This window comes from Varanus komodoensis, unplaced genomic scaffold (assembly GCF_004798865.1).
Source record: "Varanus komodoensis strain SLA01 unplaced genomic scaffold, ASM479886v1 scaffold34_1, whole genome shotgun sequence".
Taxonomy (NCBI): Eukaryota; Metazoa; Chordata; class Lepidosauria; order Squamata; family Varanidae; genus Varanus; species Varanus komodoensis.
The window spans coordinates 9145955-9169126 of NW_025335854.1; the positions used below are offsets into that span (position 1 = coordinate 9145955).

The 23172-nt window shown below is 53.7% G+C and overlaps 1 protein-coding gene across 1 annotated transcript; it reads left to right on the forward strand.

The window, feature by feature from the left end:
* Nucleotides 1-5800: 5800 nt before the first annotated feature.
* KIAA0040 (KIAA0040 ortholog) lies at nt 5801-19786 on the forward strand. Its single transcript, XM_044439331.1, has 4 exons — nt 5801-5811; nt 9678-9680; nt 17915-18021; nt 18427-19786. The coding sequence occupies exon 4, from the start codon at nt 18561-18563 to the stop codon at nt 18885-18887; it is 327 nt and encodes a 108-aa protein (XP_044295266.1). The 5' UTR covers nt 5801-5811; nt 9678-9680; nt 17915-18021; nt 18427-18560; the 3' UTR covers nt 18888-19786.
* Nucleotides 19787-23172: the final 3386 nt, after the last annotated feature.

The window sequence follows — 23172 nt, forward strand, 5'->3', positions numbered from 1 at the left end:
GCAGGCGCCCGCGGGACTCGCTGCCACGAGATGCCGGGGAAGGCGCGCCGCTCGCCCGCGGGAGCCGCCCGCGGATGCCGCTGCCGGGCGCGGAGAGGGCTCGATCCCCGCCGCCAGCGCTGCTGGGGGGCTGCCCGGGGCCGCGGCGCCGTTGGGCGCGGGATGCTGGGAAGGACGGGCCGGGGGCGCCTCGCGGGGGGCTGCGGTCCTGCCTTCGCGGTTGCCGAGCGAGCCAGCGGCGGAGGGACGTGCCCGGGGCGGCCTGGCCCGGCGGTGCCAAGCCCCGCTCGCATCGCACGAGCGCCCCGTGCGCCTCCTGAGCCCCGCGCAATGCGTGGCCTGTGCGTCCAGGCGGGGGGGGGGGGCGCTGCGGTCCCGCGCCTCGTGTCGCCTCCGACAGGGCCCCCCGCGAACGTCTTGCCAGTTGCCGGCTGGGCTTCCCTTGATGCAGCCCGTGCCTCTCAGATCTGGTCTTGCTTTGCTGCTTCTCTGCCTTCCACTTTCCCGGCATGATGCCCCCCCCGGGGGCTCGTCTTCTCCTGGGGGGCCTGCAGGGCACCAGCCCGGGTTTGACACTTTTGCCTCCAGGGCAGGTTCGGGCTTGATCCGCGCCAGCAGCTTGTTTGCCTTCCTGTCGTTGCAGGTTATTTGCTCAGCTCTTGGCCAGACAAGCACAGCGAAAGTGGGAAAGGGACTTGGAAAAACTAAGCCGAGCTTTACTAGTTAAGGGAAATGTCAGTTGTTGTTTTGTAGGACATGGCAGGGTGTGTGTGTGTGTGTGTGTGTGTGTGTGTGTAAGCAAATGATCTGGGTTTACATATATTCAGGCTGCTATTGCAGAGACGAAAGTGAAGCCAGCAAGCAAGCTCACAATCCGAGTTCCCTCTATAAACACGCAGGGAAAGAACTTGACGGGAAGGATGCTGTGTGAATGCAACGCTGCGTTGGGTGGACCCCAGTCTGACCCAACAGCGCTCTTCTCGGACTCTTGGGGTCTACGCAGGGGTGCTGGTAGGTACTGAAAAGCAGAGGGGGCTATACATTACATACAGGTGTGCGTACATACACTCGTGCGTATGTGTGTCTTTAAAGGCCTCTGTCTCCGAGGGACACCCCCTTAGTTAAACGGGGTGCATGGGCTGGAGAGAAGAGGGCATTTGATTGGAGGAAAAACCTCAGGCAGAAAGGGGGGGGCACAGGAGGCAAAGCCCTGGGGGGCAGAGGCAGCTTGTCCATGGGGGTCAGATGCCACGGAGGCCAGCCCTCAGAGCAGGGTACGCGGTTATTCTGACTGACAAATGCCCTGGGGCAGACGGCCTGCCAGCCCCTGGGGGCTCCAGTCCTGGTGGGCCAACTGCTAACACCTGCCTCTGGCACACAGGTCACCCGTGCTTCTCTTTCATCACGAGAGGGAGGCTGCGGACAAGCACGAGGGTCCCCGAACAACAGAGGGAAGGAGACACAGGTGCGCTGAAGGAACCCAGTCCAATGCAAAAGACGGAGGAATTGCGTAGGAGCCTTCTCCAACCTAGATGCATCAACTTCAGTTCCCATCACCCCCTGCCATGAGGGCTAATGGGCGGGGATTCTGGGACTTGTGATCCAGAACACCTGAAGGTCACTGTTGGTGGAGGCTGGAACAATGACCCAAGGGAGAGGCAGAGGTCTGTTAGCTTTCACCAGTGGTTTTAGGAGAAAAATTTCCAGGGTGCCTGGAGTCTTAGCCAGGAAAAAGGGCCCATGACTCCCAGCATGCTCCTGGCAATTGTAGGCCTTTTGCTGGCTAAACTTGCCTAGGATTTGCACTCTTCCACATTCATTGCTTTCCCAGAATCCCATCCAGTCAGTTCTAACCCCAACTCAGTTGGAGGGACCCCCAAGAACCAAATTCACGTGACACAAGAGATCCTGACTTCCCAAATACTCTGCAGTCAGCCCTGGGGGCTCCCGCTGGGATCCTTCATAGCTTGGTCCTCACCATTTCAGCTTCTAAATCTGCCCACAGGGCACAATGCTGGTGTTTCCTTCCAGGGAAACTGGTAGCAGCTTCGGCGCAGGAAAGGGAGGGCTGAACAGAAGAACAAGAACGGGCCCCTTCCTTCCCTGAGCCGAGTAACTACCCTGAGATAACTGGAAGATTCTGGGAGATCCAGTCTGCAGATATCAGTCTCTCCGCCTCCCAGCACGTGGTGCCAGCCAGAAGTGCTGCTTGCAGGGGGGGAGGGGGGCTGGGGAGCCCTTCGCCCGGGTCTGTCTCCGAGTGAGGGGAGCCATGCAGCTGGCCCCACAGCGCCTGCTCTGTCCAAAAGAGGCCTCCCAGTGGGCAAACTGAGCCTTCTGGGGGACTTGTAGCAGGCTGTGGGTTCTCCTGTGTGCAGTTTCAGGCTGGAGATTTCCTGGGACCAGAAGGTGGCCACCGAATGTCCCTCTGCTGGCAACTGAGCCAAAGGGCGCACGGGGAGAGCCCGGCTGCCAGCCAAGCGCATGAAGCTCTGCATGGCCAGGCACTTGTGAGAGCTTCATCAGAGCACTGCCATTCCCCCCCCCCCCCGCCCCCCGGGGCTTAGAACATGGTTGTAGCAAAGAGCTGTGTTGAAAAAGGAAGCTTTCTGGCCTTAGGAATCACAAGCTTGCCAAACGTTTCTTGAATATCCCATTTTTCCCAAGAGATGCATCATACAGGTCCTGAGCCTCCATTTTAAGGCTTCTCTGCTCCCTGGAGTTGCCTTGAATGCTTTGCTTGCTTATTTGAGAATAACAGTGTGGACACCAGAGGTGCCGATTCTCTTTTGGCTCAAGGGCCGAGTTGCATTTCAAGGCACTTTCTGGGGACCACAAAGCTTTGCTTTGCAGAGCCAAAGAGAAAGGGGGCATAAGCCAGGAACACGACCAGGCATATACCAGTAGGTCCACCTCTGTCCCACCATGTCCTGCCCCCAGGATGCCGCGATCCAGCTCTAAAGCAGCAGGGTCCAGGTCGCAGGAGGTCTGATCAACAACAGCTTGGCCCCACGTGGAAGAATCACGGTGTGACGCGTTCCTTCAGCTAAGGGGGGTATGCTTGAGCCCCAGAACAGAAGAACTGTCTCCAGCTCCCTCAGAACACCGTCAGGAGCCCCTTTGGTGTTTTGATACCCGATCCTCATGTGGGCACACTGCTTCGAGGGATGAAACCGGCTGCCGGTCTCTTGGGTGCCGGCCCCAACCCTCCTGGCCATTGACATCAGCGATTGCCGCATTTCCTTTCCAAGTGACGGCTTTGGTAAACACCACCCTGGGGAGAGTGTTGACATTCGGGCTCTCGAGCAGGCAGCAGGAGACAAAGCCCAGCTTTGATCCCGACACCTTGGGAAATCCATGCATTGACGACACTGGCCCCCTTTGCCAGTTCTTTATCTGCCATTTTTAAACTCGGTTCTGGACCACATGGGGTCTTCTCAACTCCAAGAAATCTTGGAGGATGCTGATGAGGTAGAGTTGTCCCAATCCATCTTGGGCATGAGATGACCACTTGTGGCCGTCCAGATGTTCTAGCTGCAGCTCCCATCAGCAGCAGAAGCAAGGACAAGGAATTGCTGAGTTGTAAGCCAGAGCATCTGGAAGGCTCCACCCGTGCCCCAAAGTGCAGGATTTTCAATATATTAAAATGAATAACTAGAAGGACATACTAGCTCTGATCTGGCACTGCTCGGCGATTTCCTGGCTAAGATGCTGAGGACTTGGCAGCCTAAATAGCTTTCCATCGCTTCCCTTTCTTCAGTGCCATCTCTGATTACTGGGATTGAATGAATCCCCCCAAATCCTGTGCACAGCTCAGAAGGAAGCCTTATCAAGGCCAGTGGAATGGAGTCCCCCATAAATGGATATATAGGTGGAATTTGGGGTGAGGCAGGAGATGATAATCTGTTAGCTCACACAGACTTTAAGTTGCAGGACAGGGCAGGAAGGAAGACAGCTAGCGCCGCTGCCCATGTCTTGCCCTCGTCACCCAGGGCCTGGCAGGAAGGGTGAGAGCAGCCTGCACCTCAGGAGACTCCTAGCATCTGGTGAGAAGATCCATGAAGCGTAGCGCAGAAGGGTCACAGTTGATGGGATGTTGGGCGTGGGGCCAGAGCTGTGTTTAGGTCGCATGCAAATGCCGGAGTCTGCCTAGACGAGAGGGACTTTTTCTCTGGGGCCGGCCCTGTAATGGGCCTTGCCCGTGCCCTTCAGTGAGTGCGGCATTCAATCTCACATGGGAGAAATCCTGCATGATACGGGTTTTGCTGCAGGACCCAGGCCTGGAGAAGCCACCCTTGTGGCCAGCGGCTTTGCCAAGAGCACAGTCCTATGAATGGGAGGTCAAAAGTAAGTCTCATTGTGTTAAACAGAGCTTGCCTCTAGGTCAGGAGGTACAAGTTTGCCGTTTCAGGCTTCTTTGATGAAGGTCAGTGGAAGGCGATTACAAGAGGCTATTTTAAAGAACGGGCAGCGGTTGATCGCAGCTCGCAGACTGTGTGCTTTTGTGAAGGAGAAAGGGAAGCGGACTGAGCTCTGTTTGTGTGTGCATGAATCAACTTGGCTTTGCAAAACTGGCCACGTGATCCAGATGTTTGTGCAGCCTTTGGCCAAACACAGAAAAGCTAGAGAATGGTGGAGAGGAAATGAAGACCACGGAAAGACCGGGATTAGGTGGTGAATAGTGGCCATGGAGATGCCTGGACCTGGGAGCTCCATGTTTGCTCCAGGAGCAAAGACACCATAGAGAGCCCAAGAAAGAGCGGCACCAGAAGGGGCTGCTCTAGGCACGCATCTGGGGCATGTTCCGGGGTGCTTTGCACCATTCCCGTTGCCGTTAGAAAAACACTTAACACTCGCCTGCAGCTGCTCAGGACAACTGCTTTTCATGCTTGCCTGCTGATATTTATCTCCTCAATGAGGAACTCAACCCTTAATGGTTTTCTGAAGACCACAGGTTTCCTTGCAATGAATTACGGATGCTCCTGCATGCACAGTCATTTGTGTATCGAAACAGTGAAACCCTGTTTCCTAAAATTACCCTTCTAGCTCTTAACATTTGAGAAACTGAAGAAACATAAAGGCAACAAGAGAAGGGGGAAGAGAGATGCGATTTAGATGGCCGGGCCTCGTGACTTCATGCTTCATGCCTGATTTGTTTGCGTGAAGCCCAGGCCCGATGCTGCAGCGGATTCAGGACAGCTGCAGCCCAGGTGGTGGGAGGAAGCTGGCCACTTTGCTAGTGTTGCTGCGTTTACTGAATTGGTTCACACGTCGCAACAAGCAGTTGAGGGTTCTTTTGGCATTGCGGGCTTGTCGTGTTGTCCAGATCCTGTTGTGGTATACCACCACAGCTTGTTTTGGGCTTACAAACCGTGACAAGAAACAACAGACTTTCGTATGGTTGCCACCTTCCTAGATGGTCTGTCGTGACATCCGAACCGAGACGCTCCGTTTCTCTGTCCACAGAGTCCAATGGAAAGAGTGGCAACAGAAGGGGCCACTCCAGGCACCCAGCCTCGGCCGCCCACCGCGTCTCGGCAGCACATGCGTCCTCGCTCGCCTTGCTCCTGGCAGAGTGCGGGGCCACCAGCCTGCTTGCCTCTTGCAGCGGGTGAATGCCCAGTGTGGGGAGGGCAAAAGGGATTCTTTTAGCATAAAAATCAACTCTCGATTGGTTAGGAATCATTAAAGAGATGGAGGTAAGATCAGGAGGGGCGGGGGAGAACCTGCATAAAGCCTCTCAAAGAGGCGGGTGAGGTTGCTGGGAAATGGTAGAGAAACGGGATGGGTGACAGGAGGACCGAGGGGCCGGTGGCTGGGATCCGAGCCGTGGGATTGCCTGACGGGGGAACATAGTAAGTGAGCACCTGTTGTGGCAACCTCCCACCTTTCACCTTGTGATGTGCAGACCCACCTGTGGTGCTTTGACCATTTTTGCTATCACACTGGCCCGTCTTACACTCTGTGGTTATCCTCTGCCTTGGGAGGACTCCTGTCCTGGAAGGCAGCTAAGAAATATTTTAAATTAGCAAATAAATGCTGGTTGGCCCAGGATGCTGGAAGTAACTGGGTAACCGCAACTTCCTTGGTGACTAATTCAACCTACGGGCTTCATCCTGAGCCCAGAGCAGAACTGCAACTCTCATGGCTACAGAATCAGGCATAATCTTTGGGCATCCATTTCTGTATTCATTTCTGACTTTTTTGTGCTCTCTGATCTGATGAACTGCTGCAGAGAACCTGAAAGTTTGCATTTTTTGGTGACATTTTGATTTGTCCCCATGAAGTTGTTGCCCAACTGTAGATTCTGAATTTTCCTCCCATTGAAACATTGTTTTTACACATTTAGAAGAAGAGCTGGATATGCAGCTGCTTTTTCAATCTCTTTCTCCAAATGGTCAGGAAGTTACGGAAGGATGAACAAAGGAAGATAAGCAAGAAAATCAGGAGAGGAACGTGATGCGTATCTGAAAATGAAGCCTCCCTTGATGCTTCAAAGCTGTTAGCCATGATAGTGAAATGGACTTTCACATTCAAGAGCAGACTCTGAATTCTGTAATTATAAAATTATATGTAATTATACAGTAAGCATCCATACTCTGCCTTAGAAATTCTCAAGGAGAACCCATGGGAGAGATCTCTTTTCTGTATTATGGCTTATCCTGGTTTATATACTGCGCTCCACAGTGATCATACAATCTCATGGATATCAAAAACAGCAAAGAAACGTAACGGCGAAACTGCACAATCGTAAATCGGTGCTGAGCAATAGCCGTTTGATGCAAACTGTTGCGTGGCTGGAAAGTTTACCCCTGGAGGCTGGAAGCATTGCCTTCCAGTGGCCTGGCTACTGCCGGAAACTGTCTCGAGGGCTGCCCCTGGCAACCCTCCCTGTTGCAAAAGCACAAACATCCCACGCTCGGCACAAGGAGAGAAAAAGGTACTATGAACTCCCTCTCGTTGCTCGCCAGCTGCAAGCCAAGGCACAATTCAAGTCATGCTTTGCATACAGGATGGCCCAAGCCCAGACCCCCAGCTAGGAAATATTCCCACCAGGAGCCCTGCGAGTCTCTGCCCTGCGGGGCCCGCGGGATGGGCCCGGAAGCACGCACATCTGACCGTGTGTAAGGCAACTGCGCCTGTTGCTTTTCCTGTAGGAATTTTGCCATCCATGTGGCGCACGCGCCTCGTGGCTGGGTTATTCTGCGGCTGGAGAGAAGCTCTTTTGTCTGTGCCTTGTTTCCCTGGAAAAGTACTGAGTATTCATAACCTATCCGGGCCAGAGCGTTCTGTTGGCGAATCCGGGAGCCAGGCGGGTGCCTCGGGGAAGGTGCCGCCTGCGAGGGACAGTCTTCCTCCTGTTTCCCCAGCCCCTGGCAGGAAGGGGGACGCGGTGGAGTCCGGGGGCGATGAGATGCGCGTCTCTGTTCTCTCTGTGGAGTGTGGTCTCTCGTGGTTCACTCAGACCTGCTTGAGTCGTCCCCTGCGGTTTGATCTGCTGGTGAGTTGAGAGCCAGTCCCGTGTGGTGTTGAGAGCGTTAGACTGGGACCCAGGAGATCTTGGTCCCGGCCCCCACTCTGCCATGGAGCTCACTGGGTGGCTTTGGGGCAGTCACGACCCTCAGCCCAGCCTACCTCACAAGGCTGTTGTGAAGACAACATGGATAGGAGAAGCGTCTTGTAAGCTACCTTAAGTTCCTTGCGAGAGGAAGAAAGCTGGGATACAGATGTGGTAATGGTCACAATAACGGTGCCCTTCTGCCTACCCAGCTCTGCCAGAAGGAGTGGTCAGGATCAGGCCTGGGAGTAAACGGGCTGCTTTTAACAGCAGCTTCCCCCAGGACCGCCCCAGGGGCCAGAGACACAAAGAGGCAGGGAGGGCAGCAGTAGGCGTCCAAGAGCACCTCTGTGCATGGGGGGCTTCCCTGCCCACCCCTAAACTAGCCCTCTGCCTTCAGGTGCAGTAAAGGAAGCTGCCAGTGTTGAACGAAGATGCCACGAGCGGCTTTTGTACGCCATCCTTGTACATCCAATTTTATTGCCCCTTTTTTTTAACCAGTTGTGATCCGCCCAGGAAGCTCCGGCTGTTGGGCGGTACAGAAACGAAACAATGGTGAAAGAGCCAAGCGAAGCCCCTGGCCAGGCTGTTTTGCTCCACTTTCAGACCAAGTGTTCTGGAGGACGGCCTTCCCCACCCCGCCCCCCATCTGAGCTTCAGGAAAGGTGGCACCTGCTGGGTCTTCAGGTGGCATTCAGACCTCCTGGGTTGGTCCTCAGAGTCTCAGGGCAAGCAAAAGGCAAAGAAGGAAGAGGAATGGCTGACGGGCAGCTTGTCCCTGACATTCCAAGGCTCCTTTCAAGGAGGGACCCTGAGTATGGGCCACCCGGGATCAAAGTGACAGATCTGGATGAGCTGCTGGAGCCGTTCCACCAGATGACGTGCCAGCTGATGCAGAACGGTGAGGCGGAATCTGCTGCCCTCGGGGCACCAGGTGGGGCCAGTTGACCCAAGGAAAAGGGCCCGGGGGACTGGGGACCCTCCTCCTCGTTTAAACTTGCATCGGGCGGCACCTTCAGCCTCCTTTTGTGCTGCCTCCCTGGAATTCCTTACATCCAAATATTATTTTAATGCTCCAGGCATTTGCCAACTTCTTGCTGGCAGTGAAGTCTGCACAGTCGAATTTTCCAGAAGTTAAGCACCCAAGTTTCCAGGCAGTCTGAACAAGGGCTTCCTTGCAAGAAGTCAGAGCAGACAAAGTGCGTGCCTTAAAGAGACCATTGGCAGCGTGATTCACAAGGGCAGGCTGCCCACCGAGTGGGACAGAGCCCTGCCGGTTCATTCAGTTGCATGCAGGCCGCTCCAGACCAAGGTGAGAAATGCAGTCCATCTCATTTCTGCAGCTCCCGGATCACCTTCTGTCACTGTCGGTGGCAAAGATGCAACTGGAACCTGTTCAGCACCTGGGCAGAGGACCTTCTCCCCGAACCCTGGCTGTCCCAATATATACAACCTCTGCACGAGGGGAGGGAGGTACCAGCCAAACAGCTGGCTACTGATCCCCCAGATGTTTGACTTTCTCCTCTGGCCAGCATTCCTTCCAGATTGACCAATCTCTGCCCAGCCAACCTCTCTCAGCTCCCTCCCTTTACCTGGGTCTCCTGACATCGTAGGTGTTGGGAAAATCCAAATACATCCTCAAATAAAAAGATAGGCTTTTGCAGGTCCTTTCATATCAAATCTGGCAGCAGGGGCTTCACCCCCCCCCCCCATCTGCAGGGTCTTGCCTTCCTAGTTCTTTCTGGGTGGCGCGGAATAGCCCCACGCTATGCTAATACTCCACCCATTAATGACGGCAAGCCATCCGGGAAGTTGTGCTTCTTTTGCAATGTCAAAATACCTACCCAGCTCACGCTTTGTCTTAAGGAATCCATATCTCTGATTGCAAAAGCCACAGCATTCTAAACCCATCAGATTTCTGTAACTCCTGATTGTTTCATTATCTGTTACTCTAGTCTTCAGTGGCTCATGATGTTTTTCCTGATGCCTGTACCGATTCCTCAGTGTTTCTGTATTATTCCCCTCGCCTTCTCACCCACTCAGAATCTCATCAGTGCCCCAAATCTGCGCAAGTGACCCACAACTTATAAAAAACTGTCTGTGCTCTGGAAAATTGTAGCCGGTTCCGACTAGGAGGCCTGGGAGGCCCCTCCTGACTCGCTCTGTTTCTGTGTATACTGGCTACCCGGCCGTGCTCTTGTATTTGTCTCCAGTCAGGGGGGTTCTGGGTGAGCTGCTGATCAGCTGCTGAGGTCTGAGCGTGGCGTCTTCCGCGTGGGTCCGAGTGCACATTCCCCCTTCTGCTAAACCGAGTTCTCCTGACATAGGCAGGCCCGCTGGGTCAGGCCTGTACAAGACCCCAAAGGAATGGGAGAGGCCAGCGTCCCTGCGGTGCTGCCCTTCGGTCCTTGGTGCTCCGAGAGCCTACAGGCCTGCCTTGGCCCGACCGCTTGGCTCTCCAGAGGGAACCCCATGTTCCAAGTCCAGAGCCCCTGCCAGGTTCTGCCCCAGCTTCTGAGACTCGTCTCTTCCTTAGTCCTCTGGCCGCCCTCCTTCCTCTCCAGGATCAGAGCAGCTTGGCTTCAGGCAATAAGGTCTCATGCTGGGCAGGCCTGCTGGTTTATATTCCATCTGGTCTGGCTTCTGGGTGAGCTTAACATACCTTAACCAGGGGCCCTCCGGATGTTTTGGACTGGGACTCCTAGCTTTCCTGGCAAGTGGCCCTGCTGGCTGAGGCTGATGGCAGCTGGAGTCCAAGAGATTTGGAGGGTGCCAGGCTGGGAACAGCTGAAAGCCCAGGCCCCAGCTGTTCCAGCGACTCTGGGGCGAAAGGGACAGCTGGTGCCGATCTCTGCTCCCCCCGTTGCGGCTGCAGGACGTGTTTGAGGCTGCAAGCACCACTGCTTGCCTGAGAGAAACGCAGGCACGGAGGGAGCAAGACTTCTCCCAGCCTGGGGGAGCGTCACCTGTAGCATTCCTGTCTGCAGGACCAGTAGAAGCAACAGAAGAGGTTCCCGGAGCAAACACGTGCTTGTTTTGTCCAGCTGGCCAAAGAGAGTTGGGAACAGTAGAGCAAAAACACACACCCTGCCCCGAAAGCACGTTCACCCACATCGGAACTGGAAGGCGCGTACCTGCCGTGCATGCGCGGAGCTTGCGCTGTCAGCCCACTGTCACCCTATGAAAATTCTACTTCCAGGGAATTCAGTTGTAAAACGGGCCATTTTAAGAAGGTTTCCCATATTCTCTTTCTTAAGATACAGTATGTTTTCTTAGAAAAAAAGAACAAAACTACAATCCCCTTTAACATCTCAGTGGTATCCTTTTAACTCTCTTTGCGCTAAAGTGAACCTTACAGATAGTTGTGAATCATACATAATCTTGTGGTTGGTGCCATGTGGCCTAGCGCTTTTCACATCACCAAAACTTTGTAGCTACGTATCTGTAGAATTCCATGGCGTTGCTCTGGAGTAAGACGTTCAAAGACTGCAACTTGGGGGTTCCTGTGCTGCAGCACGTGGACTAGAGTGGAAATTGGCGGAACAGGGAACTCTCTCAGGGCTGTCACACACAGAGAGAGGCTGCATGGCACTTGGGGTGTGCCTGTTGCTCCACTGCCCAGAAAGCCTGCCAGCGTTAAAAGGGAAAGCAATCGGAAACCATAAGAAAGAGTCACCCTTTAACAGCCTGCCCTTCTGAGCCCCATGGTTCATAAGCCGGCTTGCAGATTTTCTGTGACCTCTGCTTGCTTTTTCCTTTCCTACTAGGCAATACACGATTTCAGCACAATTTATTGTACGTCTGCTCAAAAGGAAGCCTGGTTGAGTTCTGTGCGATTGATTTCCAAATAAGTACAGATCTGATTGCAGTTTTAAGGGACGATTTCCACGGAACGATTCGAATTCCTTTCTTGTAGAACGAAAACAAGACTCCGTATGCAAGGGAGGCTGGAGGGGCAGTTGTGAGAGGAGAGCGCGGGGTGTTTCGTGATGACTACTTGAATTTGGAAGGGATAAATGATACTCTTCTGTACTGCCATGAAAGGATGTGTTACGAAGGGCTGTCAAGAGGCATAGCTCTTACGAATGCTTTCCTGCTTCCCCTGCCAAATGTCTTCCTGAACGCTGGGGAATTTTAAACAATTTTTCTTCTTCGGGAAGGAAAAAGTGGTGATGGGCGGAGGGAACCCTTTGGGAGAGTACATGTGCCAAATTCATAATCCACATGCTTTCTTATCACTTGTATAGGAGCTTGTCTAGGAAGTTCTGCTAGAAGACCGTTTGCATGCAGGTTCCGATAGTGCAGTGGGGAGTCAGACTGGAGCAGGGATGAGAGCAGGCCGAATCCACTCGTTCCCCGTTGCAATTTAGGGGGTGGGAGCGTGACAGTCAGCAGTGCAGCCGTGTGGGGTGCTCAGGGGTTTGCAGGGCGCAGAAAGAAACTGTCCGGGGAGGGAGCTGCCTGCGGAAATGGCCCCCACTTAGCAGTAGGCAATGGCAAGCAGGACGATGCTCCCCTGCTCGGCCGGAATCGGCAGCGCCACTTCTGAACGCGCGTGTCTCCAAAGCAGGAGGGCCGTTTTGGCTTGGCTGCATGGCGAGGGGCTGAGGGCAGCCTGGGGAATTCCAGCCAGCTCCTTCCTTCCCGTGGACCTTTCGGATGATGACGGCTGCCGGCTTTCCCGATCTTCATCCGTGCCTTTTTGGGCTGATGGGGCCTGCCTAAAGCGTCTCTGCAGCCCCAGGCTGGGGAAGGGGCTGCTCCTCCTGCAACTTTCCTCCCCTGTGTCGGAGCAGGTGATGAATTTGGCTTCGCTAGAGCTAATTGCACATCCGCCTGTCATTTATGCATTTGTTTTGCATTTATTAATCTTCTCTCAGTTTAAAAAGTGCTCAAGGCAATGCACAGTAAAACGACTGGGGTCCTGAAACTCCATTTGCAGTAATTACTTTCCATGCTTGTCACAGGCTAATTAAGGACGTGCATTTGCATATTCGCCTGTTCTTTGTGCGCTTCCTCTGACAGGCCACTCTGTTTGGCTCTCCTTCGTTCCCATCCGTTCTGCCTTGCTTTCATCACTGGCAGGCTCTTAACCCGTTGCAGGCATCTGCTCCCCCGGGAGAGCCTTCTGCAGGTTACTGCCTGGGGAATGTGGGTGGGGTGGCCTTTTGTCCTTCGTCCTCTTGCGACCGTGTGCTGCTTTTCCAGATACTTGGGGCAGAGCGAACGCCATTCCCTTGTCCACGGGTGGCCCTGCTCCCCTGGCCCACTGCTGACGGCGGTGGCAGGGTCAGTGCGCTCAAGTCAGGGTCACGGTTCTTTCAGTCTTCATCACGCGCCGTCCTGCTGAGCACCCTCTCCAGCAGATGATAAAGCTGCTGGAAGCGCTCTGGAGATTGGACTACATCTTGTAATTCTAGCGGGTAACCAGTTGCAAAGGGGATGGGTAGGAGCTGAATAGAGCAGGCTGCACTGAGAAAGGAAAGAGCTTGACAGAGGTATTTATTATTTATTTATTTAAAGTTTTTATATGCCCTCCCCTTGCTATATAGCCTCGGGACGGCTCACAGAAATAAATATACAATACAGTTAAATATCATACAATACAGATCATCCTCTAGTTAAAATTCTAGAAGTATAACAGAATACTTTCTAACAGGATAAAAACCACAACTACTACTGAACATTTCGAACAGGCTAGGTGTTCTATATACAACCACTCCCCCTGGCTAAAAATGAAGACACTTCTTTGGGTCAGTCTGGCACTAGGCAGCATCCACTCTTCCACTCAAAGTGCTTTGATGCACCCCGAATTGTTACTTAGCTTTGTCCACTGAGTGGCATTGTGCCTAGCTGCTTTCCCAGTCTCCTTCTGGGCTGTGATCCCATACTATGACTATCCCAACAGGCATCAGCCGGAGTTCGCGGCATTTCCTCTTCTACTCAACTGCAGTTTGCACTAGGGGTAAGAAAAGCTGCAGCAGCTGGAACTTGCTTTGCCACTCAGTTGTGCAAGGTGCAAGTTTGGTCTTGGCTTCCCTTACCTCTGGTCTCCTCAGACCTTGAAGCTATTCTGGGCAGTCTGGCCTTGAGCATTTTCACACAGAAAGCTTTAAAGGACGCTAAAATAAAAGCGAAACCGGCAGTGGCTGCCCTGTGCATTTTCACTCTCTCAAGGGAGGCACAGATGCATGTTCATATCCCTTGTGCAAGCACCTTTCAGCTTCCACTTTCTGCCATCTGCATTAGAAATTCCCACTGAAAATGGTGCATCTTTCCTGCTTTTTCTCTCCTGCCCGCCCTTTCTGAAATTCTCCACACTGACGTCCCTAAGGCCATGTTTCTTTCAAAAAAGAAAAAAAACACACATGACAAGAAATCCAGATTCTAGACAAATTTTCTAACAAGCCGGAGTGGAGGAAGAGTAAACCAGATTCAGCCAGAATCTGCCTCCAGCCATCTTCTTAAAGCGTGGGAGCTTCTCACCTGTGAATTTGCCTTCTGTGTTGGTTATAATTCCCTCAGTTGTTAGTAGGAATCTAATTTTCCCAGGAAATAGTTCCTCGTTGCTCTGCAAAGTATTTTGGAGTGGACTTGGTTGTGGGCAGGAAATCAGGACCCCCTTGGTAAAGTCCTGCTCCTGGTGGAGCTGCCTCGTTGATACTTGTCTGAGTCCTTCTGGGGATGTGGCCACAGGAGTGCCGTCAAGAGCCGCTGCCCTCCAGGACTTGCTACTGCCTCCTGATATTAAAGCCGATCCCAGAAAGCGCTGTGCACCACTGTTTTATCCCAGTCCGCATTATCCGAAGGGAAATCAGGAGGAAATGCTAAGAGGACAGCTCGCCTTGCGCAGCTTGCGGAAGTCTCCTTCCTAGCAAGCATTCCCAAACTTGACAGGAGAGGAAGCGGCTTGAGGACGCTCACGTAAGGCCCCCGTTTTATGTCTCTTTTGGCATTTCTGAATGCGCTTAAGAGAGAAGGAGGCCGTTAAGCTCCGGGCAAAGCAAACATCTAGGGCAGAGCTGGGTCCCGTTCTTGGCTGTCGGGAGCCTCCCCAGGCCAGCCGCCTGCTTCCTGTGCCGCGAGCGAGGGAAGGGGCTGTGGGGAGGGCTCCTGTGTCTGCTTAGACGTCCCTCCTCCGTGCCGCTCCGAGTGACCCCGAGTAACACCAGCGCACTTCCAGCCGCAGAACGGAAAGGTGGTCTCTTCTCAGCCCAGTGAATAAGGGCTAAGCGAGACTTCCGGTAGGCCTGAGCGGGGGACTGGCTGGACCCGTTTTGCTGGATCAAAGGGTGGCTGAGTGCAGCGGGGGGCTGAAGCTGCTCTGAAGAGCAGAGGGACGGAGCAGGCTGAGTCGGTTTCTCTGCATTCCCTGCCAGGAAAGCGGCAAGGGATCGGAACAGAACATCTGGCTCCAAGCCAGGCATTTTTGATACACCGACATCCTGTTGCTATCGATAGGAGACATTGGCACAACTATTTCTCTTGTCCCAACAGGCTTTTGGACAAAAGTCCTCCGGCCAGGGGCACTGATATTCGAGTTGGGGTTGGAGTTTAAGGGGTATGACACGTTTTAAATGCACATTTTAACGTTTTATGAAAAGTTATGTCTTCAGCCAAACTACAAGAAGGAAATTTAAAACGATATCAGAAAAGAATTGTATCAAAACTGCATTCACTGAATTACTGCAATTGTTTAAATTATAGTAATTATAACTCATTATAAGGATATAATTGCAGTGCTTAACAATCTAACCGAGTCATACCATAGAAAAATACTAATTTTTAACAAAGCTCCATAAAAGACTAGATATGTGATCACGGCTTGTGCATGTTTTCCATTTTCCGCAGTAGAAAATGACCTGCAATGCCCAACGGGCCTCAATCCACCCAAGAGGCTTTCTGGGTATTTGTTTACCCATCCATAAATAAATTTCTTAAACTAACAGGAATTGCAAGAAATTATCTCTTGCGTAACTGCAACTGGAGAGGGCATGTGATGCTTCCAGTGCTCCTCTAGTGCGTATTTTGTTCCAACCAGACCCACTGCCTGTGCGACAGCAAAACTCAAGCCCCTTCGCACAACCCGGGGACAGAACCAAAGCACTCATTTCCAGAACAGGACACGTCGCCAGCGCTTCCTTTGCTGGCCAGCCCTCTCCCAAAAACAGGCACCGAGGCTCATTTGGGGTGGGTTTAGGAAGCACCAGCTTGCATGGAGAGCATTAGCTGCCTCTCACAAGGCTAACTCCATGTATGAACCACCTTGACGGTCTCCCAGTGTTTAGCTGAATCCATCTGAAATCTGGTTGGAATTGAAAAGACCTTTCGTCCTCGGACCAAGCAGCTCATGACCCCGTCTCCTACAAGCCCCAAACTTGTAGGGGAGGGGAGAACCCTACCTCCACAGGGATGTCCCTGAGGTGATGGGACACCCCAGGGAAGAGATCTTGGAGTGAAAAGCTCTGTGAAAAGATTGGCGCGACGTGTGAGGAAGCTCAACTCCATGACTGGAAGCTGACCTGAGAATGAAATAGCCATTTTGCCAGAGCCGTGTGGGTCAAGGTGCTTGATGCAGGCATGTTTGGAATTGCAGCACAGTCCTGCTCTCAGGCGTAATGCAGAGCTGGAAGAAATGCAGAAAGGGGCAGTCAGGGCTGGGAAACCCGTCCCATGAAAAAGGCTGCGATGTGTGGGACTTTTTGATTTAGCTAAAAGTGACTAATTAGTGGCACGATGGAGGATCGGGACATTGCAACCGGAGTGGAAGGGCGACTGGGCAGGCCCGCGGAGGACAGCGCTGTCGACGGCCGCACGCCGCCTCAGCGCCCCTGCAGTCCACAGCCGTGGGAGCGCAAGCAGGCAGCCTGTGGTGCCCGGCCTGCCGTGGGCTTCCTCCTGCTTGTGGCCCCTGTGGGGAGAGGGACGGCAGAGCTGGTGGAGTTTGGCTTGCCCCTGATGCTCGGTATTGCTATTGCTGCGGAATCCGAGGCAAACTTTTCGTTGCGTGATGGGTTGTCCCTGAGGTTCATCCCTGGATTTTGGAACTGACTGGTGTCAACCTGTATGAGGAGGTCGTAGCACGGGGATTGATCTTGGGGTGATGTGTGTTCGTGTGTGTGCACTTGATATATTTAAATAATCCCCCACATAGAAAGAGATTGAAAGGGAAGGAGGAGGGAGAGCTGATCGTCTGAGCTACAAATCCACAAAAGGTGGTGGTCGGGAAGGGTTGCTTGTCATGATGGTGGAGCCCAGCCTAATACGCTGGGCTTTGGGGAGAGATGCAGGCTGTGATCTTATTGTGAGGGTGTGTCAGCCATGTGCAAGCCATTCAGGCTGGCTTGTCAGGAAGCTCCCTTTACCTCCGCCTCCAGGACTCTCGGATGGTGGCCCTGCTCTGGAGCCGTGTGTGCAAGAGGCTGAAGGTCACCTTCCAGGTGATGCTCACACATTCTGCTGAGGCGAAAGTCCCCTTCCAGAGCTTCCCAAGGCTGCCGCCGTGGAAGTAGTATTGCCCCGAACTTCCTGGCTCCCGCTGGGAAGCACAGCCCGTCCAGGTTGAAGCCAGCCCTTTTTTCTTTCGTTGCAACATTAAATCGAAGGATCCCGCAGGCAAAGACTGTTGGCTTTTTAAAGTCAAGGGACTTGGCTCGCCCCTGAGATGGAGCTGTTTTAAAGATGAACAGCTTACTTGCGGGAAAAGAGGGAAGCCCCCATCTCGTGGCGGGATGGGAGCAGGGGAAATCTCCTTGAAACAACGTGCAAGTGCTGCTGCAACCTCAGGGCACCGCCGTCCCCTTCTGGCGCATCCAGGGCTTGCGTAGCCCACGCGGCACCCCTGCAGCGCATTCCCCCCCCCCCGACATCGGCTTATTGCAGGCAGTGATGTCAGAAAAGAAGCAACCTAGAGAACTGTCTCATCACAGTAAAAATTCTTCCGTCTTAGCCTGTGGAAAATTCCCGTGTTACTGAGACATGAGGCAGCGACTTGGGGAAGCTGAACTTCCTTGAGACGCTTCCATTACCCCGCCCTGAATTCGGCCTCTCCCCACCATGCACTGCTTTGCCCTGAAACAGTGCGATTGCACCGCCTTCTGGTTTCAGCAAGCCGAGGAGAATGTGAGCGAGCTGGAGCCCAGGTCACAGGAAGCAGGGCCACCACAGATATTTGACCTCCTGAACCCTCTGATGTCATGAGTGTTTTCTCTAGCATAGTTCTGCAAAGCATCGCCTGATCCTTCGGGGTCAAGGGTGGCTCCAGCAGCATGCAAAAATAGCCCGGGTGAGCGCCACTTGAGGGTTGTACAAGAGCCCTTGGCACACGTGACTTAAATGCCGCATCTTCTTTCCCAGGCCATGCTCAGCAGACACCAGGCAGGGGAAATAAGCTGTGCTCAGCAGTGACGGACTTGGAGTCGCGGACCTCCGTCACCCAGCCCTCTCCTGAAGCCGTTTCCAAGGTATTAAGCATTATTCTGGTTCCAAAGGGGGTGGAGGCCACACAAGGGACGATTCCTTAAACCAACGTACATGCAGCACTTCAGTAAGGCAGCCAGGCTGCGGAAGCATGTGGGATGGGAGCAGAGAGCCAGGGTTTGTCCCACCCCTGCTGGTGCAGGACACCACCTCACACCCTCCCACTCAGGTGGCTGCCCCGTTTCCCCTTGAATGGCTCCTGTGTGGGGGAGCCCCCCACCTCTCCGGGCAGCTGGTCCCACTGGCACATTGCTCCAGCAGTGAGGAAGCTCTTCCTGATGCCCAGCCCGATTCTGGGCTGTCGCAACTTGACTTGATTGTTCCATGTCCTGCACTCTGGCATCAGCAGGAAGAGATCCTGACCTTCCTCACGTCGTTTCATCTGTCAGCTTTGCAGGGACTGGCTGGAGCGGCTGCTTCACGTGGCAGACACTGACGACACCCGCAAGGAGCCCCGGTCGGCCAGGGGTGCAGGCAGGGCCGAGGGAGGGTTCTTCGCATCCCCCCAGCCCTGCGTCTCGCCATGGAGCAGGTCAGCAGCTTTTTCCACGCCATCTGGACGTTCATCCACTCCAAGCACCAGGAGGGCGTCTACAACACGGTCTGCCTGGCTGTGCTGATGGCGCTGCCAGCCCTCGTCCTCCTGGCCAGTCTGTTCGTCTGCTGCCACTGCTGCTTCTGCGGCCGGCGGCAAAGGGACGGTCGGGGCTCCCGCAGGAGCAGCAGCAGCAGCCCCTCCCAGTGGAAGAAGCGGGGCAGGATGCTGAGGAAGAAGAAGGAAGAGGACCTCTGGATCTCCGCGCAGCCCAAAATGTTCCTGCTGGAAAAGAGGCCGTCGCTGCTGGCCTAGGAGAAGGGGGCGGACGAGAGACGTTCCTGCTCCCCGTGAGGGTTTCGCGGCACTTTGGGCACGCGGTTGGCAAACTGGACTGTCTCCCTGGTCAGGGTGATGCGCGGCTTTTCTTAGAAAACAAAGCTTTGGGGAGGAATGTCCTGAGATGTTGTGGAAAGTCCCCTTGTGGGGGGCGTGCATTTGTAAGCACACTGCTAACTGCACCCGGGTGGGAGGCGCTGTTGCCCCTGCCAGGAGCATGCGAGTCCCCATGCACCCGAGAACAGACTCGCGCGTGCCCGCCAGCACATCTGCGGCATCTGCGGCCTTGGACTAAACGTTCGTGTCTGCATCCTTCAGCCCAACTAACCAATCTCGCACTGACAGCAAGATGTGCACTAGCCAGCAGCGCCTGCTGCACGCCCATGTTTGTGTCACATGCACTGCCTTAGAGGCCCACGCGTGGGAGCACACAGCAGCCAGGCGAGCTCAGCCGAGCTTCCAATGTGCAGGGCTGCCGGCACAGCTGCCGACTGAGCGGGCAAGCAGTCCTTCTGGCTGCTCGCTTGATCCCGGAGACAATGCTGCTCTACCCTCCCCAGTAGCCCCGCGCCTTTTGGTTTCATTCCCTGATTGAAAGCGGCGTCTCTTTCATCCTTCTAAGCTCCTTTTTTGTTTGCTCTGACAACCAATTCTCTCCCGAAAGCAGCATACAGCAGTGCAAAACCTGTCCTGCACCTGTCTCTGATTCCCTGGTATTCTTGGCACACCCATTTACTTAGGAGCAAGTTCCCCTAGAATCATAGAAGAGCAGAGTCAGAAGGGGCCATGAAGGCCATCTAGTCCCACCCCTGCTGCTGCAGGACACCAAGTCACACTACCCCACTCAGGTGGCTGCCCAGTTTCTTTCTGAACAGCTCCAGGGTGGGAGAGCTCCCCTCCTCTTTGGGCAGCTGGTTCCACTGTCCTATTGCTCTGGCAGTGAGGAAGCCTTTCCTGATGCCCAGCCTGAATCTGGGTGTCCCAACTTGACTTGATTATTCCGTGTCCTGCACTCTGGCATTAGCAAGAAGAGACCTTGACCTTCCTCTTGTGACAGCCTTTGAGGTCGTTATGAGGGATATCGTGTCCCCTCTCTCAGTCTTCTTAAGGCTGAACATGCCCAGTTCTCTCAGTCTCCCTAAATATAGCTAGACTTGCTCCTGAGTAAACATCGATGGGATTGCGCTATGAAAATAATTTCTGTGGAAATCAGGGCTGGACCGCTTGAGCCAACCCCGCAGTCTGGGATAGGTCTCAGCTGGGGCCAAGGTGTCCGTCAGCCTGGGCAGTGCTCTGGGGAATTCGCAGGTCTGCTCCGGCAAGCACATTTCTTACATATTTTTGCCTCTCAGTAAGTAGCTGTCCTGTGTTCAGCTTAAGCAGAGCTGTGCTGAGCCACTTTGTCACCAGTATTTGCGCTGATCCTTCTTTCTGGTCCCGCATTCCAAGTATTGCCCGTGTCTTGCACAGATTATGCAAAGCAAAACCTAACAACATTTTTATTTAAAAAATAAATTTATTTTAATGAAACTAACCTGTTCAGTTTTTTGGTGCTGCACAACCTGGCCTTTGGAGCTACACCTTAAATCAACACCACTTGTAAATTTTGCTGGGTGGTGGGGAAAATGATTTTTTTCTTTTGGTGAGTCCAGTGGAAGCTGATTGCTCAGAAATGTAAAGGGAGGGAAAGAACGCTGAATGACGAGGACCACACAAAAGGAGCTCTTCTGAGCAGATTCAGGCCGGTGGCAGCTGTGCTGAATCGCCCACGGGACCATCCGGTCCAGCACGCCACACGCAAGGGAGCAAACCGGCTGCCCCGGGATGCGTGTGAGACCTCCATCCGCCCAAGGTCCTCGGCCACCGGTGAACGCGAGCAGGCCGCCTCTGGTGCAGGAGGGGGCACAGAGCCAGCCAAGAGGCTGCCTTCATCCCCACCCCACCTCCTGAAAGAGGATGTATTAACGTTCTCAGCGGCAGGATGCCTTGGGAGACAAATGTGGCAGACCTGTTTGCTGTCCACTGCTCGTCACAGTTGTTTCAACTGTGGCTGCCAGCCTTAATTGGCTTGATGTGTGGGGCAATCAAATTAAGCAACAGCTGAAGCGTGTTTCCCCAGAAGTAATTCCCATAGACTTCAATAGCATTTGCTCCCTGTCAGATATGCTTAGGGCAGCCTTCTGTGGCTTTTTTGTGTAAAGGGCAATGAGGAGGATGGGCCCGAAGGCCGCTGCGGTGTTGCTGCCTGGGGAGAGAAAAAAGAAATACTCCAGGTGGGCCCCCTTTCTCATTACAAATGGTGCTTCGTGCTTGGCTCCCCGTCCCTTCACTCACACCTGCACGGGCACAGGCGGTCTGCCAGGTCAGCGGCAACTGAGCAGCCACGGGGCCAGTGACTGCTCTGGCCACTTCACACACGACCAGGCTATTCCCACAGCCACCCCCACCCCCACTGTGCTTGTAGAGGGGGAGAGCATATGTGATGCAGCGGTTAAGAGCACTGGGCTGGGACGCGGGTGGGCCGGGTTCCAGTCCCTGCTCAGCCATGAAGCCCACTGGGTGACCTGGGGCCGGTCACAGCCTCTCGGCCCAGCCTACCTCACAGGGCTGTTTTGGGGTTATATAAGACTGAGAGCAGGAGGAGGAGACTCAAGTAAGCTGCTTTGAGTCCTTTGAAAGAAAAAAAGGTGGGATATAAATTTATAAATACATACGTTTATGCAAGGTATGCAAATCATTGTGAGGTTCTGAGGCAGTGTCAGAGCTCCCTCTGCTGGCCAGAGGCTGCACTAGCAGCCCTGGTGGTTGCAGGACTGGGCCAGTCCATTGTGGCCACCTGGGCTGTTATGCGCGTCACCTGGGAGCCCTGAGGGAACAGCTGTATAAGAACCAGCTCTGCCTTCCAGATGAGCCTTGGCAAGAAAGGTCTCTGGAGGTGTTGGAGGGCCCTGTGCCTTCTGGAACCTGCTTCTGGGAAGTCTGCCTGACGCCTTGCTCCCGCCTCTGCTTCTGGACCTTGCCCGACTTCCCGGTTTTCACCTGCTCCCCCTTCCACTCCATTCCCAGGTACCGCTTCTCCTCGGCTGGTCTCTCTGGCTTTCGACTCTGGACCGGCCTTGGCTACTCTTTGCCATTTGGACTGACGGACCTTGTCCTTCTGTTGCCAGCCTCAGCCTCTGGACTGCTTGACTGCAATTCAGCATATGCTCTCGTAGCGCACCGGTTTCTGGGTCCAGGCGCCCTGATCTGATATCCAGCTGCTCTCACCCTGGAGAGAGGTCCTTACTTGACCTTCAGGACAGGCCGGAAGCCCCCGTGATGGCTGCTGGCTGTGCACAGTCCTCGGGGCATCCCCTGGGCTGTGCACCAGCACCTGTGCGACGCAGCCGCACCCTGAGCCTGCTCTGGTGCCCTCACCCGGCGCCCGACTCAACACACGAGCCGTGCAGCGAATGCACATCCGCTTCTCCTTTTGCCTTAACATGTGCTGTGTGCGCAGACACGGGCCGCTTCCGCTCAAGTACCTTGTCCAGATTACTCCAGCTGAGTTTACACCTCGGCTCAAGCGGCTCTCTCGGGGCACGAGCTTGCCATTATTAATGCTTGGTGAAGCGTGGGGGTGGGGCAGGGTGCAACGCAATTCGTGGAACCCTTCTTGCATGTGTCTACTCAGAGGTACATCCCCCCCCACCCCCGGGTCCAATGGGCTTGCTCGTAAGTGTGCAGAATACCCAGCCTGGCCTAGCGTCTTAGTATCGTCATTTTAAACTGTGTGTGGTTTAAAATTACCTTTCTTTATAATTACCAAGGATCTGTCCATAATTACATTCTGTAACTATGCATAACTATTTTGCTAAATAATGTTTATTTCTGAAATATTCCAACATGCACAATGAGCACCAAGTAGACAATCATCTACAAACGCATTTGTTCTAACAAGCAAAGCTAATTAGCCACCTGGGTCAAAATTGAAATTTGAGCAGTTTGCAGAACTAAAAGACTGGTACATGATGCTGCGGTCAGCCTTACTTTTGCAAAACCTAAAGTGTTTTTTTAATGAAGCTACAGTGCTTCTCAATCTGTAAATAAGTATTTTTAAAAGCCAGCACCTTCTTGAATTAGGAAAATGTATGCTTCTTGAATGTAATAAGCCCAATAACATTTTTTTAAATGATGGCTCTTATAATTATGCATTTCGCAACACTCTCAGAACCATTTTTAAAGAGGAAGCTGAGAGGCACAGATCCAGGGATGGCCTAAG